Source organism: Dendropsophus ebraccatus, chromosome 12 (assembly GCF_027789765.1).
Source record: "Dendropsophus ebraccatus isolate aDenEbr1 chromosome 12, aDenEbr1.pat, whole genome shotgun sequence".
Lineage (NCBI taxonomy): Eukaryota > Metazoa > Chordata > Amphibia > Anura > Hylidae > Dendropsophus > Dendropsophus ebraccatus.
In genome coordinates, this window is record NC_091465.1 from 37,291,461 (window position 1) to 37,316,266 (window position 24,806).

A 24,806-nucleotide genomic window follows, 5' to 3' on the forward strand; every position below is an offset into this window, starting at 1 on the left:
AACCCCCCACGAGGCAGACGACAACTGCCCCACCACAGGGAGAAAACTCCCTCCCTACTCCAATGGCAACCAGAACAATCCCCGGATCAACGTATCACCAGAAATCTAATGCCCATAACTTGTAATATTATATTGTTCAAGAAAAGCATCCAGGCCTCCCTTGAACTTATTTAATGAATCGGCCATGACAACATCATGTGGCAGAGAGGTCCACAGTCTTACCGCTCGTACAGTAAAGAACCCGCGTCGATGCTGATGATAAAATCTTCTTTCCTCTAGACGTAGAGGATGCTCCCTTGTCATGGTTACAGACCTAGGAGTAAAAAGACCACTACAAAGACCTCTGTACTGTCCATTCATATATTTGTACATTGTGATCAGATCGCCCCTAAGACGTCTTTTTTCTAGCGTAAATAACCCCAAGCTTGATAACCTGTCCTGGTACTGTAACCCACCCATTCCCTTAATGACCTTTGTGGCCCTCCTCTGCACCCGCTCCAGTTCAGCTGTGTCCTTCTCATATACCGGTGCCCAAAACTGTACACAGTATTCCATGTGTGGTCTGACCAGTGATCTATAAAGAGGCAAAACTATGTTCTCATCTTTAGCATCTATACCTCTTTTGATGCATCCCATTATTTTATTAGCCTTGGCAGCTGCTGCCTGGCACTGATCACTAAAGTTGAGTTTACTGTCCACCAATACTCCCAGGTCCTTTTCGGAAGTAGTTTTACCCAGTGTTTTATTATTTAGCACATAACTATTTATTATTTCTATGGCCCAAGTGCATAACCTTACATTTATCCACATTAAACTTCATTTGCCATTTCACCGCCCAAGCCGCTAGCTTCTCCAAATCCCCCTGTAATATGATATTATCCTCCTCTGTGCTGATTACTTTACCCAGTTTAGTATCATCTGCAAAAATGGAGATTCTGCTCTGTAGCCCCTCATCAAGATCATTAATAAAAATATTAAAAAGATGTGGACTGAATACTGACCCCTGTGGTACCCCACTAGTAACTAAAACCCAATCTGAATATGTTCCATCAATGACCACCCTCTGTTTTCTATCACACAACCAGTTACTTACCCATTTGCATACGTTTTCCACGAGTCCCAGCATCCTCATTTTGTAGACCAACCTTTAATGCGGCACAGTATCAAATGCCTTTGAAAAGTCCAGATACACAACATCCACAGCCTCCCCCCGGTCCAGTCTATAACTTACCTCTTCATAGAAGCCGATCAGATTAGTCTGACAGGATCGATCCCTCATAAATCCATGCTGGTGCTGCGTCATAAGATTATTTTCATGTGGGCAGCACAGTGGCTCAGTGGTTAGCACTGTAGCCTTGCAGCACTGGGGTCCTGGGTTCAAATCCCACCAAGGGCAACATCTGCAAAGAGTTTGTATGTTCTCTCTGTGTTTGCGTGGGTTTCCTCCGGGTACTCCGGTTTCCTCCCACACTCAAAACATACAGATAGGTGGATTTAGATTGTGAGCCCAAATGGGACAGGGAGCAATAATTGGCAAAACTATGTAAAGTGCTGCGGAATCTGTGTGCGCTATAGAAATAAAAGCATTATTATTATTATTATTATTATACTCCAGTATAGCATCTCTTACAAACCCCTCAAATACTTTACCTACTATAGATGTTAGACTTACGGGCCTGTAGTTTCCAGGATCACTCTTTGACCCCTTCTTGAATATTGGTACCACATTAGCTATGCGTCAGTCCTGTGAAACAATCCCTGTCGTAATAGAATCTTTAAATATTAGGAATAACGGTCTGTCTAACACAGTATTTAATTCTTGCAAAACTCTAGGATGGATACCTTCTGGGCCCGGTGACTTATGGATTTTAATGTTTTTAAGGCGTCTCCCCACTTCTTGTTGTGTTAGGCAGGTGAGATTTATGGGAGGATTTATATTATCCCTAGTCATGTCGTCTGTTATGGGATTCTCCTCTGGGAATACAGTAGAGAAGAATGTATATAGTAGATTGGCCTTTTCCTCTTCCCCCTCCACCATTACACCCAGATTATTTTTGAGGGGACCAACATTTTCAGTTTTAAGTCTTTTGTTGTTTATATAAGTGAAGAACATTTTGTGATTCGTTTTACTTTCTGTGGCTATCCTTCTTTCTGTTGCTATTTTTGCTTCTTTTATTTGCTTTTTACACATTCTATTCTTCTGTCTATAGTTGCTCAATGCTTCCCCACTACCTTCTTGTTTTAGTAGTCTGAATGCTTGTTTCTTATCATTTATTGCACCCCTTACAGCTGAAGTTAACCACATTGGATTTCTCTTATTTCTACTACTTTTATTCCCATATGGTATGCGTCGTTCACATGATTTACCCAGGATGCTCTTAAATATGTCCCATTTCTCTTGTGTACTTTTATTTCTGAAGGCATTGTCCCAGTCTATGTTCCCAAGGTCCTCTCTTAGTTTTTGGAAATTAGCCTTCCTGAAATTTAATGTTTTTGTAGCCCCTCTACTAATTATTTTATTGAAGGATAATTGAAAACTTACTATATTATGGTCACTATTACCTAGGTGACCCCCCACCTCTATTTTTGATATTCTGTCTGGCCTATTGGTTAAGATCAGGTCCAGGAGTGCCCCCCCCTCTTGTTTGTTCCTGTACTAGTTGGGAAAGGTAATTATCTTTTACTATTTCTAAAAACCCGCTTCCCTTCCTGGAGCTGCAGGTTTCTGCTTTCCAGTTTATATTTGGGTAGTTAAAGTCCCCCATAATAATGACTTCCCCCTGCTTCGCTGCCGCATCTATTTGTCTTGTAAGAAGATTTTCTGACTCTTCCACTATACTTGGAGATTTATAACTCACTCCTATAAGAATTTTATTATTCTTCGTCCCTCCCCTTATTTCTACCCAAAGAGATTCCACATTATCATCACTTATATCCTCCCGCAGAATGGGCTTAACCCCTTAGCGACCCATGACGTATCTGATACGTCATGGTGCCACTCGGGGTGTTCAGAGCGGGGTCCCGCCGGGACCGCGCTCTGAACGGCGCTGATCCCGGCTGACACGTGCAGCCGGGCAGTGCCTCTATTAGCCGGCGCGGGTCCCGTTGCCGCGCCGGCTAATTAAGCCTCTAAGTGCAGCTGTCAAACCTGACAGCTGCACTAAGAGGCACTGCGCCGCACGTCCCTGGTGTCTAGTGGGACGGATCTCCCCCCCCGCGATGCGATCGCGGGGGGGAGATCCGTTCTTCTGCCCGTGCCGGGCCTCAGCTGATCCCGGCTCGGCAATAGATTGCTGATCCCGGCTCGGCAATAGATTGCTATGGCCTGCAGCGGGCCATAGTAATCTATGACCGATCTAATCGATCTTTGCTGTGTATATACACAGCATTGACCTCTATGAGAGATCAGTGCTGTCTATATACAAGTCCCCCAGGGGGACTTCTAGTTACAGTAAAAAAAAAAGTAAAAAAGTGTTTTTATTAATAAAAAATCCCCTCCCCTAATAAAAGTCCAAATCACCCCCCTTTTCCCATTTTATAAATATAAATAAATAAATAAACAAATTTAGTATCGCCGCGCGCGTAATCGCCCGAACTATTAATTAATCACATTCCTGATCTCGCACGGTTAAACGGCGTCAGCGCAAAAAAATTCCAAAGTGCAAAATTGCGCATTTTTGGTCACATCAAATCCAGAAAAAATGTAATAAAAAACGATCAAAAAGTCGTATATGCGCAATCAAGGTACCGATAGAAAGAACACATCATGGCGCAAAAACTGACACCTCACACAGCCCCATAGACCAAACGATAAAAGCGCTATAAGCCTGGGAATGGAGCGATTTTAAGGAACGTATATTTGTTAACAATGGTTTGAATTTTTTACAGGCCATCCGATACAATATAAGTTATACATGTTATATATCATAGTAATCGTAACGACTTGAGGAACATGCATAACAAGTCAGATTTACCATAGGACGGACGGCGTAAATGCAAAACTCCCTGAAATCAAAACAAATTCGTTTTTTTTTCAATTTGACAGCGCAAATGATTTTTTTCCGGTTTCGCAGCATATGTTATGGAAAAATAATGCCTGTCATAGTACAATTGGTTTCGCAAAAAATAAGCGCTCATATACGTCTCTAGGTGAAAAAATGCAAGCGCTATGGACTTTTAAACTTAAAATGGAATAAGCAAAAGCGCAAAAACGAAAATAGGCTTTGACCTTAAGGGGTTAAGGCATGATTTAACATATAGACAGACCCCTCCCCCTTTCTTATTTTTACGGTAATTTCTGAATAGACTATAACCCTGGATATTAACAGCCCAGTCATAACTCTCATCCAGCCATGTCTCGCTTATCCCCACTATATCATATTTCTCTTCCACCGTTATGAGTTCTAATTCCTCAGTTTTATTAGTGAGGCTTCAAGCATTAGTATAGATACATTTAATATGTTTGTCCATATTCCCTTTCCTCTTGTCACCAGTGACTGTTCTAACCCCTCCCGCCGCTCCACCCCCAGTTCCATAATCTAGGCCCAGCTCTCCATCTACTCTGTCTTTACTTACTATATTGTAGTTGCCCTCCCCCCTGGTCTCTAGTTTAAACACTCCTCCAACCTCTTAGCCATCTTCTCCCCCAGCACGGTTGCACCCTCCCCATTGAGATGCAGCCCATCCCTACCGTAGAGCCTGTAACCGACCGAGAAGTCGGCCCAGTTCTCCATGAACCCAAACCCCTCTATCCTACACCAGCTCTTGAGCCACTTATTTACCTCCCTAATCTTCCGCTGTCTCTCAGGTGTGGCTCGTGGTACAGGTAATATTTTGGAGAATATCACCTTGGAGGTCCTAGTTTTAAGCTTCCTGCCTAAGTCCCTGAAATCATTTGTGCACCATGACTGCTGGGTCATCGCCAGCCCCTCCCAGTAATCTGTCAGCCCGATCCGCGATGTGACGAACTCGAGCGCCAGGAAGGCAACACACCGTTCGACGATCCCGGTCTTTGTGACAGATTGCCCTGTCTGTCCCCCTAATAATTGAGTCCCCCACTACCAGTACCTGCCTGGCCTGCCCTGAACTCCTGTTTCCCACCTTACTGGAGCAGACACCCCCCTGGCTTTCAGAGGCAGTGTCCTGCTGCAGCAATGTCAGCCCTGAATCAACATCCCCCTCATCCGCCAATTTGGCAAACTTGTTGGGGTGTGCCAGATCAGGACTGGCCTCCCTCATACTCTTCCCTCTACCCCGTTTTCTAACTGTGACCCAACTAGTTGCCTCTTCCTCCTGTACCTCCATGCTATCACTCTCTCCCCCATCTACCCCTTGGAGCGCTTGCTCAGTGAGCAGCAATACAACATTGTATCTTGCCAATATTTCCAAGGTTCCCAGAAAGTTGCCATTATGGATTTCTCCTATTCTTTGGGAGCTCCCCCTGAATGCCATATTCCGGGAAGCTAGATGCAATGTGACATCTAACAGTCTTTCTAAAAGTGCGACAAACTTATCAGCTTCCTTTGACAAATTTCTTTGAATCTCAAAATCAACACCATGACCACCTATAGACTTCTGAAGTGTTCTCCAGCTCCAGTAGTGCTTTCTGTGTTGGGCAGATTGTTTATGCTCTGGCAACTTCATGTACAACCGATGCCACATGTACTGTGATGGATCAAAACCATCCTTCCTACAGAGGATGCTTCCTTTTTTACTGAATCGGTCGTTAGAAAATGCCATACAAGTTACATAATATAGCACTTTTTTGCTTGGACTCCATCTCAGCCAATCTCTTAAAATCTTCTCAAGTCCATTTGATGACTTGGCATAAAGAAGAAAGTCACTGAAAGAATGGTCCTTAACATCTTTAGGTAACGATTGTGCCATATTCTTTAATTGTTCGGCATTGAAAAGTCCAGAGAGGACAATCTTCTCCCTTTCATTGTCCTTGAGGACATCTGGCCAAAGTTCTGGGTCTTTCCAGTCAATTTCTCCCTCACTTGACTGTTCTAAGGAAGTTAAGTTAAGGGCAACATCTTCATCCTCAGGGTTAGCACGTACATCTGCGCTGGAAGGTGTTTCTTCTTCCATCTCTATACAAACACTGGAAGACATAACTGGGGATGAAGAAGAATCTTCTTCTACAGTGACAGGTCTTTTTGGGGACGTGGTGCAGGACCGTGTTTGTACACCTTCTTCTAATACTGCACAAGGTGGCACATTACATGTTTCATCCTCTTCTTCCATCACTGAAGAAGTGCTTTCAGATGCAGCCTGACATGACGAAGCAGTCTGCACAATCATTTCCTGAGTAGCTTCTGTCCGTACTTCCTGAACTTCATCTCCCCTGTCACTTTCTATCTTTTTAAAGTACTGCTCTATCACTTTTTTTTTCTCTAACCTTTCCTCTTCAGCTTTACGCTGTCTTTGCACCTTCCGTTTTTGAGAACCAGATTTGTGATGGTACATTGTTAGGGTTCTCAGAATTTACTAACCAAGAGAAAAATAATGAACTTTTGCTAGTAATCAAGGTCTATGAAACACTGCTTGTTATGTATAAGGCTGTGTTCCAAGTCTTACATTTTATTGCTCATTTTATTGCTTTTTTTTTTTTACACAATTAGAATCAAAATTTCCTACACTGGTTTTGTAATGTGATTAGCATTACCAGGCTTAATCAGATTCTACTTAAGGCTGCCTTCACACACTGCAGATTTTGGTGGAGATTTTCTGCTGCAGATTTGAAGCTTCAAATTGACTTTGGCTGGCCAGCAGAGAATCTGTAGCATCAAATCTGCACCAAATATGCAGCGTGTGAAGACACCCTAACAAAGAAGGTATTTCAAAGGGTGTTGCAGGACCCGCCCTGCAAACCCGCTACGGGTATTTTCCCCATTGGCTATAATGGGGCCAGAAAAAATTTGCAGTAGTATAAAACGTCCTCATGGCGTAATGGCTTTACGACAAGGGGTCTGGCTGCAATATGCATCCAGAGTTCACTCAGGAGACAAACAGAGGTCACTGTAGACGTCTATGGAGAAATTTGACCTCTTCAGAAAGATGACAAGCTGTCATATTTCAGAGGTGAGACTTGCTACAGGTCAGCAGGGTAGGGGGAGGGACCCACCATTGTAAAAGCAAGAAAGTGACTCTAGGGGAACCCAGGGAAACCTGTAACTCCCCTAATCGGGTACACACCAGGCCCATGGTTGGTATGCCCGTGACCGGCAGGTGATGCCCCGTAGTTTGATGCCCCTGGAATGCTGATCGGAAACGCGCCTGCCAAGTTATGAGGATTTGAAAATCTTCAGGCAAGTGTCTCCGGTCATAAAAGATGGACCATTAGCTCTCATTAGCATAGTCCCTGTCACCCCCCCTGTGAGGTCAGAGGAGGGAGCGAGACAACTGCTCTCACCATGCTTGATAAGGCAGGGAGTATGATGGGAGAGTGTTCAACACTTGGGGAACTTGTTATAAGTGTGTTGGCCCGCCGTTCCTGCTAATCCCCATAGCGTTCCAGTTCCAAACAGCCCGATAGCAAAGTAGGTTCTGGTTTTCTCCTTTTTATTTTAAGAACTGTTTTTACTGTGTATGTATGTGTCTGTATATTTTGTAACATCTCCTTTTTTATTGTGACCTGTACTGTATGCACTGTCCTTTTTTATTTGATATTAAATTTCACTTTAATAAGAGCTTTCCTGTGTTCTAAAAAGGCCCTATGTCTCTGAAGTAAAACGTTACCAGGGGTAAGTGATTACCATAAGATTGTGATAGACTTAATTTGTAGTTGCCTTAGGTGTGCATAAGGGTAAGGTGTGACGTCGTGTAACTTGGTGTTAGGTTCTGGTTGGTAGCTGATCCAAGACGGTCCGAGGTGAGCCCGGTTGCCTACTAGCCAGAACCTAAGTCACGGGGATCGTGACAAGCAGTAATAGTAATATGAGCAACAACACTAAACAATTGACAATTTTTCCCAGAGTGATGTGCAGCCCTGGCTTCCGGCAATGGTGAACAGGAGCCAGGATCACTACAACAGGTAAGTAAGTAGCAGAGCTACAGTCACTGAAAAAAAAAACAACTTCTACATGCCACAAGCTTTAACTGGTCGCAAGATCTGGCTATAGAGCGGGCGAAAGCAAATTGTTGCAGGAGACAGGCAATGTCAGCTGTCCATTGGGCATTAAGGCCTCCCAACTTTCCCACCCAGGCATATGGCCTAAATTTATCAATCTGTCTTAAACCAAAACTGAATGGTTTTGCCCATAGCAACCCATAACAGCTCAGCTTTCAAACCTTAATGAGCTCTGGGAAAGTTAAAGCTCAGCTGTGATTGGTTGTTGTGGGCAAAACCCTTCCGTTTTATTTTCAGACAGATTGATAAATCTGGGCCCATTATAATGTAGGGATGTGAAGGATCTGGACATCTGTCAGACCCTATTGTTTTCAGAGAACACTTTCAGTGAGTGAAGTGAATGGGCTACAAATTCTGCAGTGGATCTCCCACGGCATGCCCACTTTGGGAAATCCACTGAAGATTCTGTATGTGTATGTACCCTAAACATAAACTTATATAGCGGCACAAAGGTGGAAAAATGTAAGTGGTGTGTAATGTAATCTTTTCAATTCAAACTTACTTTTGTAGTCTTGTCTTCTCTTCCCTTCAGCAAGGGGGCTTCAAGCCTCTAATTGCTTACCACAATGAAGCTGAGCCACGCCCTCTGCCCTATACAGATGCAACAGATGTTGTCACAGGGTTTGATCTTCAGCTTTGGACCTTCAGCAATAATTAAATAAATAAAATAAATAAATATAATATACATATAATAGGCAGCAATGTTTACTGTGTATGAGCAGGGACTCCTGTCATAATGACAAGGGCCCCTGCTCTCTACAGGGTTTCCTACATAAGAGAAGGTGCACAAGTTGGGGCACAGGTTCGGCCCCTGACTTTACAATTGTGGCCAGGCCTGTGCCTACCCATCCCTGCTTTGGGTACATTCGTACTTCCTTACCCGAAAAGAGATAAGTGGCAATACATTATATAGCCACATAACTCCTTTCAGCATCTATATACAATGATTCCAATAAAGATGCTGCTATATAGAGACAGACAGCAGTTTTAGTGGCTCCAAGGCCCATTTCACTAATCTGTATGTTTTGTGGTGCACCCTCCCTTACCCACATCATGGACTGTGGAAGGCTAGCCACAGGTGTGTCCAAGGGACCATAGACCAGCATAGGTCCTATACTGTCTGCAGTATGTGGACCCATTTATACAGACATGAAAAAGGGGTCTAAGCCCCCTGCCCCACACACAGACTAGCATTACTAAACAGGAGCCAACAGCAATTCTGATAGTGACAACACATAACCCCTTATATAATAAAAAATGTAGCTATTGTTATTTATCAAAACAAAATGATTTAACCCCTTAAGGACTCAGCCCATTTTGGCCTTAAAGTGGTCCCCCCCTTATGTCATGTGAAAGGTCAGGCAGGTCACACTGAGTTCATACTTTTTTATCCTGGTTCAAGGAATCCGGTCCAATGAGCGTTTTTCTCTAGGCTCCGAGACCAAAAAATCAATGAATATTCATGAGGCATGTTGGTGCCTCATCGCCCTCCCATCTCTGCTGGGCTCCCTCCTCCAGCTGTGTCATAGCTAATGAGGCACTAGTAGCTAAAAATCAGAAAAATGCTGATATCTCCGGTGATTCCTTGGGCCGATCTTCAGTGAACTCAGCGTGACGTGGCCTTTCACCTCATACCATAAAATAGGGAGGGTAAAACCCCAAGACAAGTCCGCTTTAAGGATCATGTCAATTTGGATTTTTGCTGTTTCATTTTTCCTCCTCGCCATAACTTTTTTTTCCATTTACAGGGCCACACATTAGTGTGCTGAGGCTGTTTTGGCAGCCTGTTGGCCATCATTTTGATCACGGCCCAATTCACTTGCAATGGAGGCCGTGATCATAGCTTGCAAATTACAGGTCCTACCCCTGCAATGACTGGGAGAAACCTCTGTAAGGGTGCTTTCACACATAGCGTGTTTGCAGTGTGTTTCTCGCTGCGAGTTTCTCGGGTTCCGCCCAGCAAACCCGCTGCAGGGTTTTTTTTTCCCCATTGACTATAATAGGGTCACAAAAAATCCACAGTACTATTGGATTTGCAGATTTTTTCCGACCCCATTATAGTCAATGGGGAAAATACCTGCAGCGGGTTTGCTGGGTGGAAGAAACGTTCATTGGGAAACACGCTGCAAACCCGCTACGTGTGAAAGCACCCTAATTTGCAAGTCATGATTGCTGCCTCCATTGCAAGTGAATGGGGTCCGCAATCAGATTGACAGCCCATGGGCTGCCAAAACGGCCTCAGTGCACTGATGTGTGCTGGATGCCTTATATTATTTATTTGGAAGATGGGAAAAGGGCTTTTCTGAATTTTTATTATGAGGGGGGATTTACTGTACAAAAACCTTTTATTTCATACTTGTTTAGGTGTCCACAGTAGGGCTAGTACCATTTAAAAGAGCCCTCTCACCAAATCCTTAGGACTTGTTCACATTGCGTTTTCGCCCTCTCTTGCCAGGATGCCTTGGTAACCAGTCAGAATCAGCTGCCAGCTTATCCCAGCACGGAGAACTGTGGGCCCCACTTAAGTGCAGGCCATTGAAATGAAGGGGGCCTACAGCTCTCTGTGCAGGGATATGTTGGCAGCTGATTCTGACTGGTTACCAATGCATAATGGCAAGAGTGGGCGAAAACGTAATGTGAACAAGGCCTAAGGATGTTGTCACTAGCTGTTCATGGGTTGTTAAGGGGTCATCATGTGGTGGTTAAGAAGGTTAAACTTGTGTGTCACTTTTTCACATTACAGGAGTCCTCCGGCTCTGGGGAGCCCCTGCAAAGTATATTAGAAAGTAAGACAACTTTCTGATATTCTTTATAAAGGTTTTCATTACCTGGGCAGGGGTTCCCATTGAGTCCTGGAGCTGCTGGCGGGCTAGAGCAAGTGACATCACTGTGATGTCACTTGCTCTAGCCCAACAGCAGCTCCAGGACTCAATGGGAACACCTGCCCAGGTAATGAAAACCTTTATAAAGTATATCAGAAAGTTATATAATTGGGCAGGGGTTCCCAAGTGTCCGAGGACCCCTTTAAAAATTGCAGGCTCTTGCTGATTGTTAGCTACTGTAGCTGTTAGGTACTTGCTGTGTAAGTGGCAGTGCTGCTGGATCGTGCTGGATGGAGGCGCCAGGCGATGTGCTGTGCTGTCCCTTGTCTTGCCGATGCCTCCCAGGGTCTTCTTGCTGCCAGCTCCTGCCACAAAGTGTGAGTTGAAGCTCCGGCCCTTCTTCTGCCCAAGCACTGCCGGCCGCGACGTCCCCCGCGCCGGCCCGAGCGTCATCGCGCCGATCACGAGATCCCGCGGCGGTTCCCCCCGGGGGGGGGGTGCTAGCGGACGGGGGAGGCGGCCGGCGGGGGGGTGCTAGCGGACGGGCCCCCCCCCCTCCTTGAGTTCAGTGATTACTGTGTTTTGTTGGTTGATTTGTCATTGTCCCAACTAGCCAGAATCCTGCTCCACACTGATGAGGGGCAAAAACCCCAAAACTGCTGTCTGTGGATGGATGCCTGCCTTGGCAAGCCCTTGTCAAGATCGCAATACTCGCACCTTGAGTTAGACGTTGACAAAAAGGGGCCACCCTGTTGTTTCCCTATTTATGTTCCAATACTCGCAACCGAGTGGGACTTAAGGGTCTTCCTATCAGGGTGGTAGGGTCCTCTCCCCATCATGGAGGCACCAGTACCTGATTTTACGGGGTGAGTGCGCTCCTTTCTTCTCTCATTCAAGTTGTAATATCTCCACTAGAGATGAGCAAGCCCCAAAAGTACTGGAATGCTTCTTACTCAAATTGAGTATTTTTCAATACTCGAGTGCTTGATTTGACTAAAATTAATGGGAGACTTGAGTATTTAACCAGGTGCCCCCCCCCCCCCCCATCCTGCTTGGTAGAGTACAGGACACCTGGCTAATCTGAAAGTGACAGTTTGGCCCCCAGGGGGTTAGGTTAACCCCCGGGGGCCAGACTGTGCTCTGTTGGTTGGGAGGGGTGTGGGTAAATTACATTTACTGCTCCGGTTTTCCATCTTTCTTCACTATTTCCCCTCAGCCAAGCAGCGGCTGAGGCGGGACACTGGAGTCCACTTAACCAATCAGCAGCTGTAGTCCCGCCTCAGACGCTAATTGGCTGAGCTGCAATAATGAAGACAGCTAGAAGACCACTCCAATAAGTATACTCCCCCCTCATGTGGTTTAAAGTGTACCTGTTAGAATCGGACTTTCCGGATCAACTGAGAGCTCCTCTGCTAATCCGGAAGGTTGGGTCTCCATGGATACGGAGACGCCGTCAGATAGTAGTCAGGCTCAACAGCCTTACAACAAGAATTTTAGACATGAGCACCTGAGCATCATACAATACTCAAGTACTTTTAAATAGCCCAATACTCGACAGAAAACTATACTCAATAGTGTATGCTCGCTCATCTCTAATCTCCACCTATAAACTTTAGGATTAGAGATGAGCGAACCGGGTTCAGGTTCGAGTCGATCTGAACCCGAACGTTCGGTATTTGATTAGCGGGGACTGCTGAACTTGGATAAAGCTCTAAGGTTGTATGGAAAACACAATTGAATAGCGACCGCAGAAAACCCCGTCAGTACACACTGTGGAGACCAGCTGGTCTCTTACTGTGTGTGCACATAGCCTAAAAAAATATCCACATGATGATCTTATTCACAAAACATAACAAATTGATGGTCATCAACGTGGTCCACTGAATCTGACATAGTCCTCTGGATAGGGGTATATATATATATATATATATAAAAAAAAAAGAAAAACACAAAAGTAATTAGTACATGGAGGGTTCTCTTTCCTGCTGCGCTAGGGGATGCAGGTAATGCATGTGGCTGTGAAATGTAGGCAGGACTTGGACTTGCAAGTCTAGGTCCTGCATGTAATTTACAGGTGTATACCTAAATGGCGTCTCTCCATGGTCTCCATATTCTACAGCTAAGGAGAAAAACTACAAAATTATCTCTAGATGGTATTACTGTCCTGCTACATTGCACAAAATGTTTCCCGAGACATCAGATGTGTGTTGGCGGTGTCTTGGCGTTACTGGGGACACATTACATGTATGGTGGGCCTGCCCCCGAGTTCATAAATTCTGGGACAAGATCCTAGCCACCTATAACACATACTCTGGCAAGACTCTTGCTAATACGCCCCAACTGACCCTGTTATCCAAAATCCCAGGATCTCTGATGGAGATTATTAGAGGTATCATACGGCACTTTCTTGGCACATACAGTATGGTCATTCCTCGGCATTGGAACACCTCCCGACTGCCCACAATTGCCGAATGTATAGTGGAGCTCAGAGAGTTAAGGAGAATAAAGGAGATTATTGCTGGTCATTAACATGCCAGATCAGATACGTTTAATTGGCTCTGGCTCCTATGGTGTCTGTTTATGTATTCAGAGGATTTTCTTAGGTTGACCCACTTGTTGTATAGTAATGGCAAGGCTGCCATTTTGGTTTGTACTGCCACATCTGAGGTTTTGATCATGTCCCCCCTTTCTTTTCTTTTCTTTCCTCCAGACAATACAGATTCAAATCCTTAAGCCTTTCCTGATAAGTTTTATGCCTTACGCCCTCCAACATTTTTGTAGCCCGTCTTTGGACCCATTCTGTTTTATTAATATCCTTTTGTAGGTGAGGTCTCCAGAACTGGACACAATATTCCAGATGTGGTCTCACTAGAGCTCTATACAGCGGGATCACAATCTCCTTCTTCCTACTGGTTATACCTCTAGCTATACACCCCAGCATACGATTTGCTTTTCCTACCGCCTGTTTATACTGGTGACTCATTTTAAGGCTGTCAGGAATCCCTAACCCTAAATCAGACATGCAGCAATGTTCTTTTTAATGAACAATGGCTTTCTCCTTGCAGTTCTGCCTTGCACACCATTGCTGTTCATAGTCCTCCTAATGTTGGACTTATGGGCATTAACACTAGCTAATGGGAGGCAGGCCTTTAGCCACTTAGAGGATACGTTGGGTTCTTTTGTGAACTTGTGATTTATTTTACACCTTAGTCTTGGCGTGATTTTTGTTGTTCATTCCTGAGGAGGGTAATAAGGGTCTTGAATTTCCTACACTTGCACACAAAGTGGGAGATTTATAAAACATGGTGTAAAGTGAAACTGGCTTAGTTGCCCCTAGCAACCTATCAGATTCCACCTTTCATTCCTCACAGACTCTTTGGAAAATGAAAGGTGGAATCTGATTGGTTACTAGGAGCCAGTTTCACTTTACACCATGTTTGATAAATCTACCTCAAATTGCCTGACTAAGGTTCGGGGCAGTTCAAATTCTTTCAAGATGGTTCTGTCACCATTTCTAGCATGATGAGCATCAACAACTCTTAACAACAACACTTCAGAAAACACCTTTGGTCAAATTTAAGCAGAAATATAATAAAAATTGTGAAGATGTAACACATTTTTGCACCACTGTATATACTGATAATGGTAATTGATATTTTTTACTAGTAGGAGAGGTAACAGAGCTGGGCAGGTGTGAGCGAAGAAAAGACTTATCTAAAAATGTTCTATGAGTCCCATCTGAAACTAACATGTCTGATGTCTGATGACATGGCAAAAGTTACTACAAATGATGATAATGTTTTAAAGTTTTGGAATGGGCATATCGAAGTCCTGACTAGAGATGAGCGAACCTTGACCATGCTCGAGTCGATCCGAACCCGAACTTTCGGCATTTGATTAGCAGTGGCTGCTGAACTTTGATAAAGCCCTAAGGCTATGTGGAAAACATGGATATAATCATTGGCTGTATCCATGTTTTCCAGACAACCTTAGAGCTTTATCCAAGTTCAGCAGCCACCGCTAATCAAATGCCGAAAGTTCGGGTTCGGATCGACCCGAACCCGATTCGCTCATCTCTAGTCCTGAACTTAATGGAATAGAAATGTCGTGAAAGGACCTGAAGCAAATGGTTAACGGGAGGAAACCAATAACTTCGCAAAGGTGAGGCTGCTTTATAAGGAGGAATGGCTACAAGTTGATGTGCAAAGCTACTCAACTATAACCATAAGTAGTACTAGAAGTTATTGTTTCACGAGGAGTTATACTAAATACTAGAGCTGAGCAAACTTAGTACCAGTAAATTCAGCCAAACCTGAACCTCGGCCATTGAATCTCGCTGCCCGGAAAAGATGGATGCTGCCCTAGGGCAGCCTGGAAAGCATGGATACAGCCATAGAAGACCTGATGTAGTTTAGGCCAAATATATACAGAAATATAGGAAATGTGCAACCTTTCTATCACTGCTGTACACTCTGAGCTGTATAGTGCCCCCAGTGTTAACATGTGGGTATAGACAGCTGCGGCAAGGGAGGGTTGTAAATAATAAAGGGGGCATTACATTTCATACATATAAATAAGAAAAACATTTGATTTCTAGTAAAACATGATTTATTTGTTGGCAGATAGAACATTTTATGATTGTGTTAATTACGACTACAACAATTTATATAGATTTCGCAGATGTTGTTCTGTGGGGGCTGAAACAATGTCCACCACCTTTATTCTTTGGGGATCCCAAACACAATCCTCTTCCAGCCTACTTTCAACCATTGTATTGTAAGGTGGCACCCAGGCGGTATCGTAGCCATTCCTTTCCCATGTCTTCTGCATAGGATGACCTTGATAATCAATCTTCTTGACCTTACCGACATTGACTCTGAGCTTCAGGACAACCTGATCTCTTTTATCACCCAGTGGGTATCTCTTGGCTTTTCCTAAGTCTCTACTGACATAGACCCCTTTTCCCAGCATTCCATCTGCAGATTGCTGAAATCCAGTTTGCAGGATTTTTACAGCTGCAGAATATGTGGTGCCATGGTACATTACATAGATCTTTTCATCCTCTGGCTGATCACCGCTGAAGAGAGACCTTTCCCGAAATCCAGGCAAAGTCTCCTCTTTCCAAATATCTCCACTGTAGTTTACAGAACATCTAAAGTTATACGCCATGATTACTATAATATAGAAAAGGTGATATAGTGAGTGATACAACCTAGACAACAATTAGTCATGTTTAAATTACAATTACAAACCTATAGCTAAATAATATTCCATAAATCAGTGCTATTATATATTTACACAGCATTGTAAAGTACATGAACATACTGTTATGAAGCCTCATTGCAGCAAAGATTTATTCTAAAACCTGTACTTTGTGCACCTGTAGCTTGCTCACTTCTGATATGCTCTAATAGCTCTTAAAGGGAATCTAATATTATATCAATAATGGTGCCATACAGTGACGTCACTCTCGGCTGCCTATCACTATAGATTGCTGTTATGAATATTCATAAGGAGAGGTGCTGCAGGGGCCAGGAGCTGGGGGAAATCAATTACAGATTAAGAAAATAAAAGATTGGTATGGCCGCACTCCTCATCCTCTGCCCTATTAGAATCTGTCAGCAGGTTAGATCTGTCTACTCTGCTGCTAGATTCACTTTAATACAAACTGACAAGATATGGGAGGTAATAGAAGAGCCGCTGCTGCTGTTTTGGACATATCTCCACTAGGGATATAACTGGAATGCTCGTTACTTGAGTCGCGTATTTTTCAATACTCGAGTGCTCTATTAGAGTAATGAGCCCCATTGAATTTAATGGGAGACTTGAGTATTTTACCAAGTGCCCCCCCCCCCCCCCCGCTTAGCAGAGTGAGGGATACCTGGTTAATCTGAAAGTGTCAGTTTGGCCCCCAGAGGGTTAAGTTAACCCTTGGGGGCCAGACTGTGCTCTGTTGGTTGGTAGGGGAGCGGGGAAATTACAGGTACTGCTCTGGTCTTCCATCTGTCTTTACTTTTGACACTCAGCCAAGCAGCGGCTGAGGTGGGACACCGGATGCAATAATGAAGACAGCTAGAAGACCACTCCAATAAATATACTTTCCCTGTTCCCCCCCCATGTGGTTATGGCCGGGTTCACACAGCGTAAAACCGTGTCACACTACGGCCAGTGTCAGTGAACACCATCTCAGTCGGTACTGCAGTACAGGCCAGATGAACTTCATTTATGTTAAACCATAGCCAACAATGGAAAGTCTGGCCACATTGTGTGAGCTGTCAGTGTTGTGCGGCTGCTATTTAATAAATAGCAGCCACACAAAACTGACATGTCAGTTTTTCTAGCGGCTGCTAGGGATCCCGGGGGAGTGTATACTATGTATATACACTCCAGCTAGGATTACAATGATTTCAGCGCAATGCATATTTTGAATTAATCAATTTGCAACAACAGCTGTGATTAATTCAAAATATACGTTGTGTGAACATGGCCTTAAAGTGTATCTTTAACAATCAGACGTTACAGATCAATTAAAACTTCCTCGGGTAATCCGGAGGGTTGGGTCTCCATGGATACAGAGACACAGTCAGACAATAGTCAGGCTCAGCAGCCTTACAACAAGATTTTTAGACATGAGCACCCGAGCATCAAGTAGTACTCGAGTATTTTCGAGTAGCCCGATATTCAAGCAAATTCTATACTCGATAGAGTATGGTCCCTAATCTCTGCCACTTACAAACTTTAGGATCAGTTTTAGTTTCAGCATTATAAAATTCGGCTGCAGATTTTTTTTTATTTATTTTTTTGTCCGTTAAAAATAAAGAATACAATTTTCTACAGAAAACTAGAACACCAGGAGGAGGGAATTTTTGCATCTAGTTTAAACTTTACTTATAAAATCTTGCATCAATAATGGTATATAAACCTAGACCAAAACAATGACCTACAAGTTCAAATTACTTCATTTTCAGGAGCTGTAGGAAAACATAACTTGTCTGCACAGAATGCTAAAGAGGTTTTCTGAGACTGTATTTTTTGGACCGCCTATTAATATTTGTACAGTGAGGGTCTCATTCCTGGCACCCCTACTGATAAGCTGAATGAAGAGACTGCAGAGCTCCAGCTATTGCCATACTCTTAATAACTAGCCTGACTCAATGTGATGAATGACAGCAATACTAGATGTTAGACTCAAACCTATCTTAAGTATAGACCATTCATATTAAACCCCCTTTTACACGGTACTAAGTGTAAGAAACTACACTCAGTACCATGTATCTCTATGTGACTACTGTAATATGAACTTATAGATAGATAGAGCTCTCGCTATGTACTCACTTGATGTCACAGGAAGCAGGAGTGCAGCTGTTTGCCGCACATCTCCACCTTTTATTAAGTGCCAAAAAAGTTTCTGTTTCATTTCTCACATTACGTCTGCAAACATATATCTATTTTTCTTACAGAGGAAGGTGAAGTGAAATAGTTACAGTAAGAAAGACACGTCATCATCTGACTCATGCAGTATGGCTATGGCAGTAATACACTGGTATATTGAGGCTGTTAAAGTGTCACTGTCGTGAAATTTTTTTTTGCAGAAATCAATAGTCCAGGCGATTTTAAGAAACTTTGTAATTGGGTTTATTATCCGAAAAATGCATTTTTATCATGAAAAAGCAGTTTGAAGCTCTCCCCCCTGTCTTCATTGTTCTCCTATGGAGAGAGCTAAAGAAAAGACCAAAACAGGACAACAAAGAGTTAATCTACAAATCCCTCACCCGTTATCTGTTCTGACCATCACCAGTGACCTGTCTGAGCTCGGATTACAGCTGTCACCCAGCTCCGTGCCTGTAATCCTCTGTTATCTGCTTTCTGCTGCCGGCTAACTCCCTCCTTCCTCCTCCCCCCTCCCCTCTCCCTAGAACAGACAGGGTACGTCTCCTGCAACAAGTCACAATTTTCAGATTTTTCAGAGTGGATGAAAAAGAGGAAGGAGGGGGGGACCTGGGAAAAGGCTTTTTACATGCAGATAATGGCAGATTTGGCTAATAAACCCAATTACAAAGTTTCTTAAAATCGCCTGGACTATTGATTTCTGCAAAAAAAAAAATACGACAGTGACTCTTTAATGCACCATCTGTATCTTTTGGAAGACCATTATTACGACTAATGGACGTTGTTATAAAAAACGGACGTTATCTGTTGTTAAATGATGGCAGTCCAATACAAATGGACGTCATTTTGACAATGTGTGAACATAGCCTGAATTCACTATTAAGAGAAAGCCGAGTGTATTTTCTGTGGTGGTGAGTTGTTTGTCTGACAATTGTCTCAGAATTGTCCTGAAATACATGTATTTTATTTTATTTTTTTAGTTTTTCAGATACTCCCATCATGAGGACTGTGTTTATGATCGGTGGATTTTTTTTTTTATAAAATGGTCTACAAGGGGTGTGGAAAAGAGGGGGTCCTTACATAGTGGGTTTTTCTTATTAATATTATTGTATTTATTAAAAAAAAAAAATAGTCAGGCTATTCCTTAACCAGCCAGGTAAGAAAACCCCTTGACCCTTCCCAGCCTAATACTAGACTACTGCCCCAGGGGTAATGGGGTAATAATGCAGGGGGTAAGTGCTAGCCATTTGTGGCTTAGCAATAAACACTTTCCACTACTAAGCCTCTAAATAAATAAGAAAATACACCTGAGGAAAAAAAATCACATAAGAAGACCCTCACACCTCTTGCTGATAATTTTATTCACAAAACATAAAAAAATGTTTGCCATCGACATAGTCCTCTGGATCCGACATAGTCCTCTGGATAATCGTATTTAAAAAAACAAAAAAAAAGATAAACACAAAAATAATTAGTACATGGAGGGTGCTCTTTCCTGCTGTGCTAGGGGATGCAGGTAGCGCATGTGGCTGTGAACTGCAGGCAGGTCTTGCCTGTAATTGACAAGTGTATACACTAGCTCAGCCGACTAGCGTAGCAGGAAGAAGCCTGTTTCTATAAGTTCTATAAGGCGTGGTATCCACATTGTGCACACATACCCTCCCCACTCCTGTCTGTATGGTATCTTATTCTGCACTGCAGCCTCTAGTGATCATGTGAGTGAGGGCCCTATTACACCGGACGATTATCATGTGAAAAATTGTTATATAGTTCGAATTTAAACGATAATCGTTCTGTGTAACTGCAGGCAACGATCAAAAAATCGTTTGAATGTAGTTGATCGTTGATTTAGATCTGAACCTAAAATTATTGTTAATCGTTTGCTAATTGTTCGCTGTAATTCCACATTCGTTCCCGCAAGCTCCACATTTTTTCACTAATCGTTTAGTGTAATTGCACATTTACCGTTGTTCTGCTGGGATCAGAAGGAATGAACGATCGCAATAACGATCGTAGTAACGATCGTAACTAACGACCATCGTTCTGTGTAATATAGTGAATGACTTCAGGTTAACGATAAACAATCTTGTTTGCGGTCGTTTATCGTTAGTCGTTAGTTGTAATAGGACCCTATCACTATAGGCTGCAGTGCATCTGAAGACATGGCCAGGAATGGGGAGGGGTAAGGGCTTCTTCATTGTATAGATCACTGCTTACTGTCTGCCGCCCAGGGGGTTAAGTGGGGATGCTGTCCATCCCCACTTAAGCCTTTACTTGTTGATCTGGGCACAGTGCGCTCAGCCCATCAAGTGTGTGTGTATGTGTGTGTGGGTTTAGACAGTAAGCAGCGATGTGTAGACATTGCAACTTAGAGTTAGAGTTAAGTGGCAATGGCCACTGCTGTAAGGCCATCTCAGGAGTCCCATCGCTGTAAGCAGTACGCTGACCCCAGGTTGTTCAGTAATAACATTAACTATCAGTAAGGGTCTTTGGACAGAAACACATGAGATTAGTCTTTTTCCAGTGTTTTTTCTTCATGGATGTTTTACATTTTGGTCTTGCACTGACCTCACGTGCTGGCTTTTGTACATTTTAAATGCAAAGACAGTAATATATTGGAATACAGATTTTTTCTGTATATGATGTTTAAAAATAGATGATAGTAACTTAACACAGGCATATGCTATAAAAAAGTGTGGGTCCTACTTCAGGGATTTACATCTGTGTGAAGAATGATGGTACTCCTTGTAGCTTGATGACATTTTTTGAAAACTTCCATTCAAGTGGGCCACCACTGCATTCTGCCTAGATTTGGCTTGCTGGAAGGGTCATTTATCACACTCATTACACTTATTCATAAGCCCTAGAGGTGGAATCGTCAACATTCCAAAAAATTGTTGAATCATGTACATTTCACTTAAAGAGACTGTCATTAGATTTATGCTGTCCTATCTAAGGGTAACATAAACTAGTGACAGAAGCTGGCCAGAATGATGTATCACTTACATTGTCCTGTGCAGCTGATCCAGAGATATCTTCCTGAATAACATGGACAATAAATAGTCCTCTTCATTATAAATGTGAGCCCGGTAGTCCTCAATATTCATGAGAAGCAGAGAACTCCGCCCACCAGCTGCTGATTGGCAGATATCTATCCATGCTGTGTATAGGCAGTCATCTGTCTATCAGCAGCTGGAGGGCGGGGGAGGGGTGTGGCAAGAATCCTATTCTCCTGCATATTAGGAGAACGGCTGAACAGAATGATGTAAGTAATACACTGATCTGTTCAGCATTTCTGTTACTAGTTTATGCTGCCCTCATTTAAGGTGGAATAAACCTAGTGACAGATTCCTTAAAATGAATGAATGAATCAATCAAATATAACAATCAGTAAAACATACTGTACATACACTTGATATCCCTGTAGACGTAACAATCTCAACTATAAAATTATTGTTTTATTATTGGTGTACAGTGAATGGTAAATCTAAATGCAGTGGTGTAACGTGCATGGTGTGAGCGACGTACAGTGTTTGCACTCACTATTGTTAAGGAGCAAAGAGTACAGAGGTAAATCCTCGCTCTTGTACATACCTTTTGTACTCCCTACTCCTCTTTGCAAAAGCGATGCACATCTACTTCTACATGCAGCACATGATGACGTCACTCATTGTGTTAGTCTGAAGTAGAGAACCTGCCCCGCTCTGGCATAAACTGCAGCTGATTAAAGTGGTCCTGGCCAGCGATGGAGTAAAGGACAGGTGGGTGGGATATTTATTTATTTTTTTATTTGAAAGGGATAGGTGTGTGTGTGTGTGTGTGGAGGGGGGGGGGGCGTTGGCTGCCATGCTACCATCCCAGGGGAGGGGGTTAACTGTGTACTTGGGGCATTCTGCCAGGGGGGAGGGGTTTGACTAGGGTTAACTACCTACTAGGGGCATCCTGTCTGGGGGAAGGAGGGCTAACTACCTACTAGGGGCATCCTGTCTGGGGGAAGGAGGGCTAACTACCTACTAGGGGCATCCTGGTAGGAGGGTGATAACTACCTAAATCACGTATACATTGAAACTCTCTTACATTCAAAGGTCAGATGCCCGTCTGTCTATGTGTGTGAGGGTGGGTGGGGGTTTGCGCAATACTATCTTTTCCCCTGGATACTACGAAGCTATGCCAAGCCCATTGTGTAAATTCTTAAAAATTAGAAACTTTTCTGGACCTTAAGATCAAAGTGGTTGTTGTCCTGAAGGGGTTAAAAGGGTGTAGTAGTGACATTCCCTATATGTCAGTTTATGTTTCTTTCCTCGTGACGGCTTGGCATAGACTACAGTTTCGTTTTCTTGGAAATGTGCATTTTAAAAATTCCCCTAGTAAATAGAAAAATATAATTGTAAAAGCAAAGAATATAGCTATATACTAGCCAAACAATGCATCACCCAAATCATCATCAATATCATGAAAAATAGTCAGTGTGAACTAGCAGAATAATTGATTGCCAGAGGTGTAGGTTGCAGCAACTACTCCCCAGAGGAAATCTCTAACAGGGTCCCCACCTGCAATGTGCCACTTATTAACCTATCATACTGTGGCAAACTTACTGAGGCCTGAATGCCCTAGTACACCAACAAATAAAGGCTCTGTGCATATAAACTGCATCAGCCTTTCAATAGAATAATAAACCTACAATACGCAGATTGCCTTTATAGTATACAGAATGTGCTGCCTATTACAATGGAAACACGTAGGGGCAGATTTATTAAAAAGGTATTTCACCAAAACTTTTTTACTTTGAAATTAATTGGTGCCAGAAAGTGCCAGAGATTTGTAATTTACGTATATTAAAAAAATCTCAAGACTTCTGTACTTATCAGCACCTGTATGTCCTGCAGGAAGTGGTGTGTTCTCTTCAGTCTGATACAGTGCTCTCTGCTGCCACCTCTGTCCATGTCAGGAACTGTCCAGAGCCGTAACAAATCACCATTGAGATTGGAGAATGGTTCTTGTGTAACAGAAACAGGTAGGCATTCCACCTAGGATTTCACTGTATTGAGCACATTAGCCGGCAGCCGACAGTGTTATTTTTGGCTGGTCTCTCTGAGATCAGTGATCTGTTTCTCTTATGGCTCTACTAGGCATTGCTCCACCCTAGCCAGAATCCTGCTCCACACTGGGGGCAACACCCCAAAACAGCTGTCTGTTGATGGATACCTGGCCTTGGTTTTTCCCTTGTCATTACAATGACTTATAGGGCCACTTAATATGGCGGTTTTGGTGGTTTCCCTGCAGGAGCCACCCCTTGGCTGGGCCCTTGTGGCTAGTCCTGGCTAGTCCTGTGTTTTGAGACTCTTAAATGAGGCTCCACGGGCTCTTTTTTTATATTCACATATCCCAGGAAGCAATGCACTTAGGAATTCACTGTATTGAGCGTTTTAGCCGTCAGCTGGCAGTGTTATTTTTGTCCGGTCTCCCTGAGATCAGTGATCTGTTTCCCATTTTACTCTGTTAAGGACTTGCTTATTGGTGATCCCCCCCCCACATCACTGGAAGGGGGTTTATCCCTTGTTATAAAACTTGACAGATGACTTTGTGAACGTCATAAGGAACAGACCACACTTTAAATGTCATGCACAACTGGGTCAGTCAGTGTAGGGACCATCTCCCAGTGGAGGACTGCTACTTAGGGCAGGTCGCCCAAGTAGGCGGGGAAAGGGGCCTAGGCTCAGATTAGGGCTTACTGCTTTCCTACCCCAGACATGACAATCAGATTGGGGTTTAACAAATCAGCTATTATTAAATGTCTACAGAACAGTGAAACGACATTGGATAGTAAGTTCTGTGAAACTGGTGTTGCCCACCATTTTGCCGAAGACAAAGACACAATGTTAGTGAATTGAAATGGATGATTTTGGAAGAGGTATCAATTCCATACTAGGCTATTGAAAAAAGAAGTCTTTTGGATCCAGCAACTAGACAAAGAGCCTCAATGCGGTTTGTCATTTTAATATATTTTTGTAGCTAGCATTATTCATGTATATACAAATGTTATATTGTGAGATATAATGTGCTAGATAATTTATATAGAGTACAATTGTGAATATTGTTAGAACTTAATAAGCACTGATATTTTCCAATGTATCTTTTGTATCTTTAGCCAGAGAAGTTTCGCAATGCTTCCTAGCCTGTTATACCAGTAGTGGGCATGATCAAGTGATTCTTAAGAAAGAAGAACTATCCTCGAAATGTTGCAGACCTCGGCATTCACCTTCCTCAAGATGACAGCGGCTCAAAGTTGAGCAAAAATGGACTATATTTTCTTATGTATGGCATCAGGACTTTTCCTATGAGCACTTGTTGGGTGAATATTACCTGTACACATGTGATCATCAGCAAAATATTAAAGTAATGTGTATGTTATCACTGTTGGAATTATATCGAGGTTGGCAAGCCTTTGTTCATACACAGACACA

At 43.1% G+C, this 24,806-nt stretch overlaps 1 protein-coding gene across 1 annotated transcript in view; it reads right to left on the reverse strand.

Moving 5' to 3' along the window:
- Positions 1–15,538: 15,538 nt before the first annotated feature.
- LOC138768691 (uncharacterized) overlaps positions 15,539–24,806 on the reverse strand; it is a 34,135-nt gene continuing 24,867 nt past the window's right edge. Inside the window, exon 2 of the mRNA XM_069946644.1 lies at positions 15,539–16,030. Within this exon, the coding sequence (XP_069802745.1) occupies positions 15,607–16,030 (424 nt within the window). The 3' untranslated portion in view covers positions 15,539–15,606. The remainder of the gene's footprint in view (positions 16,031–24,806) is intronic.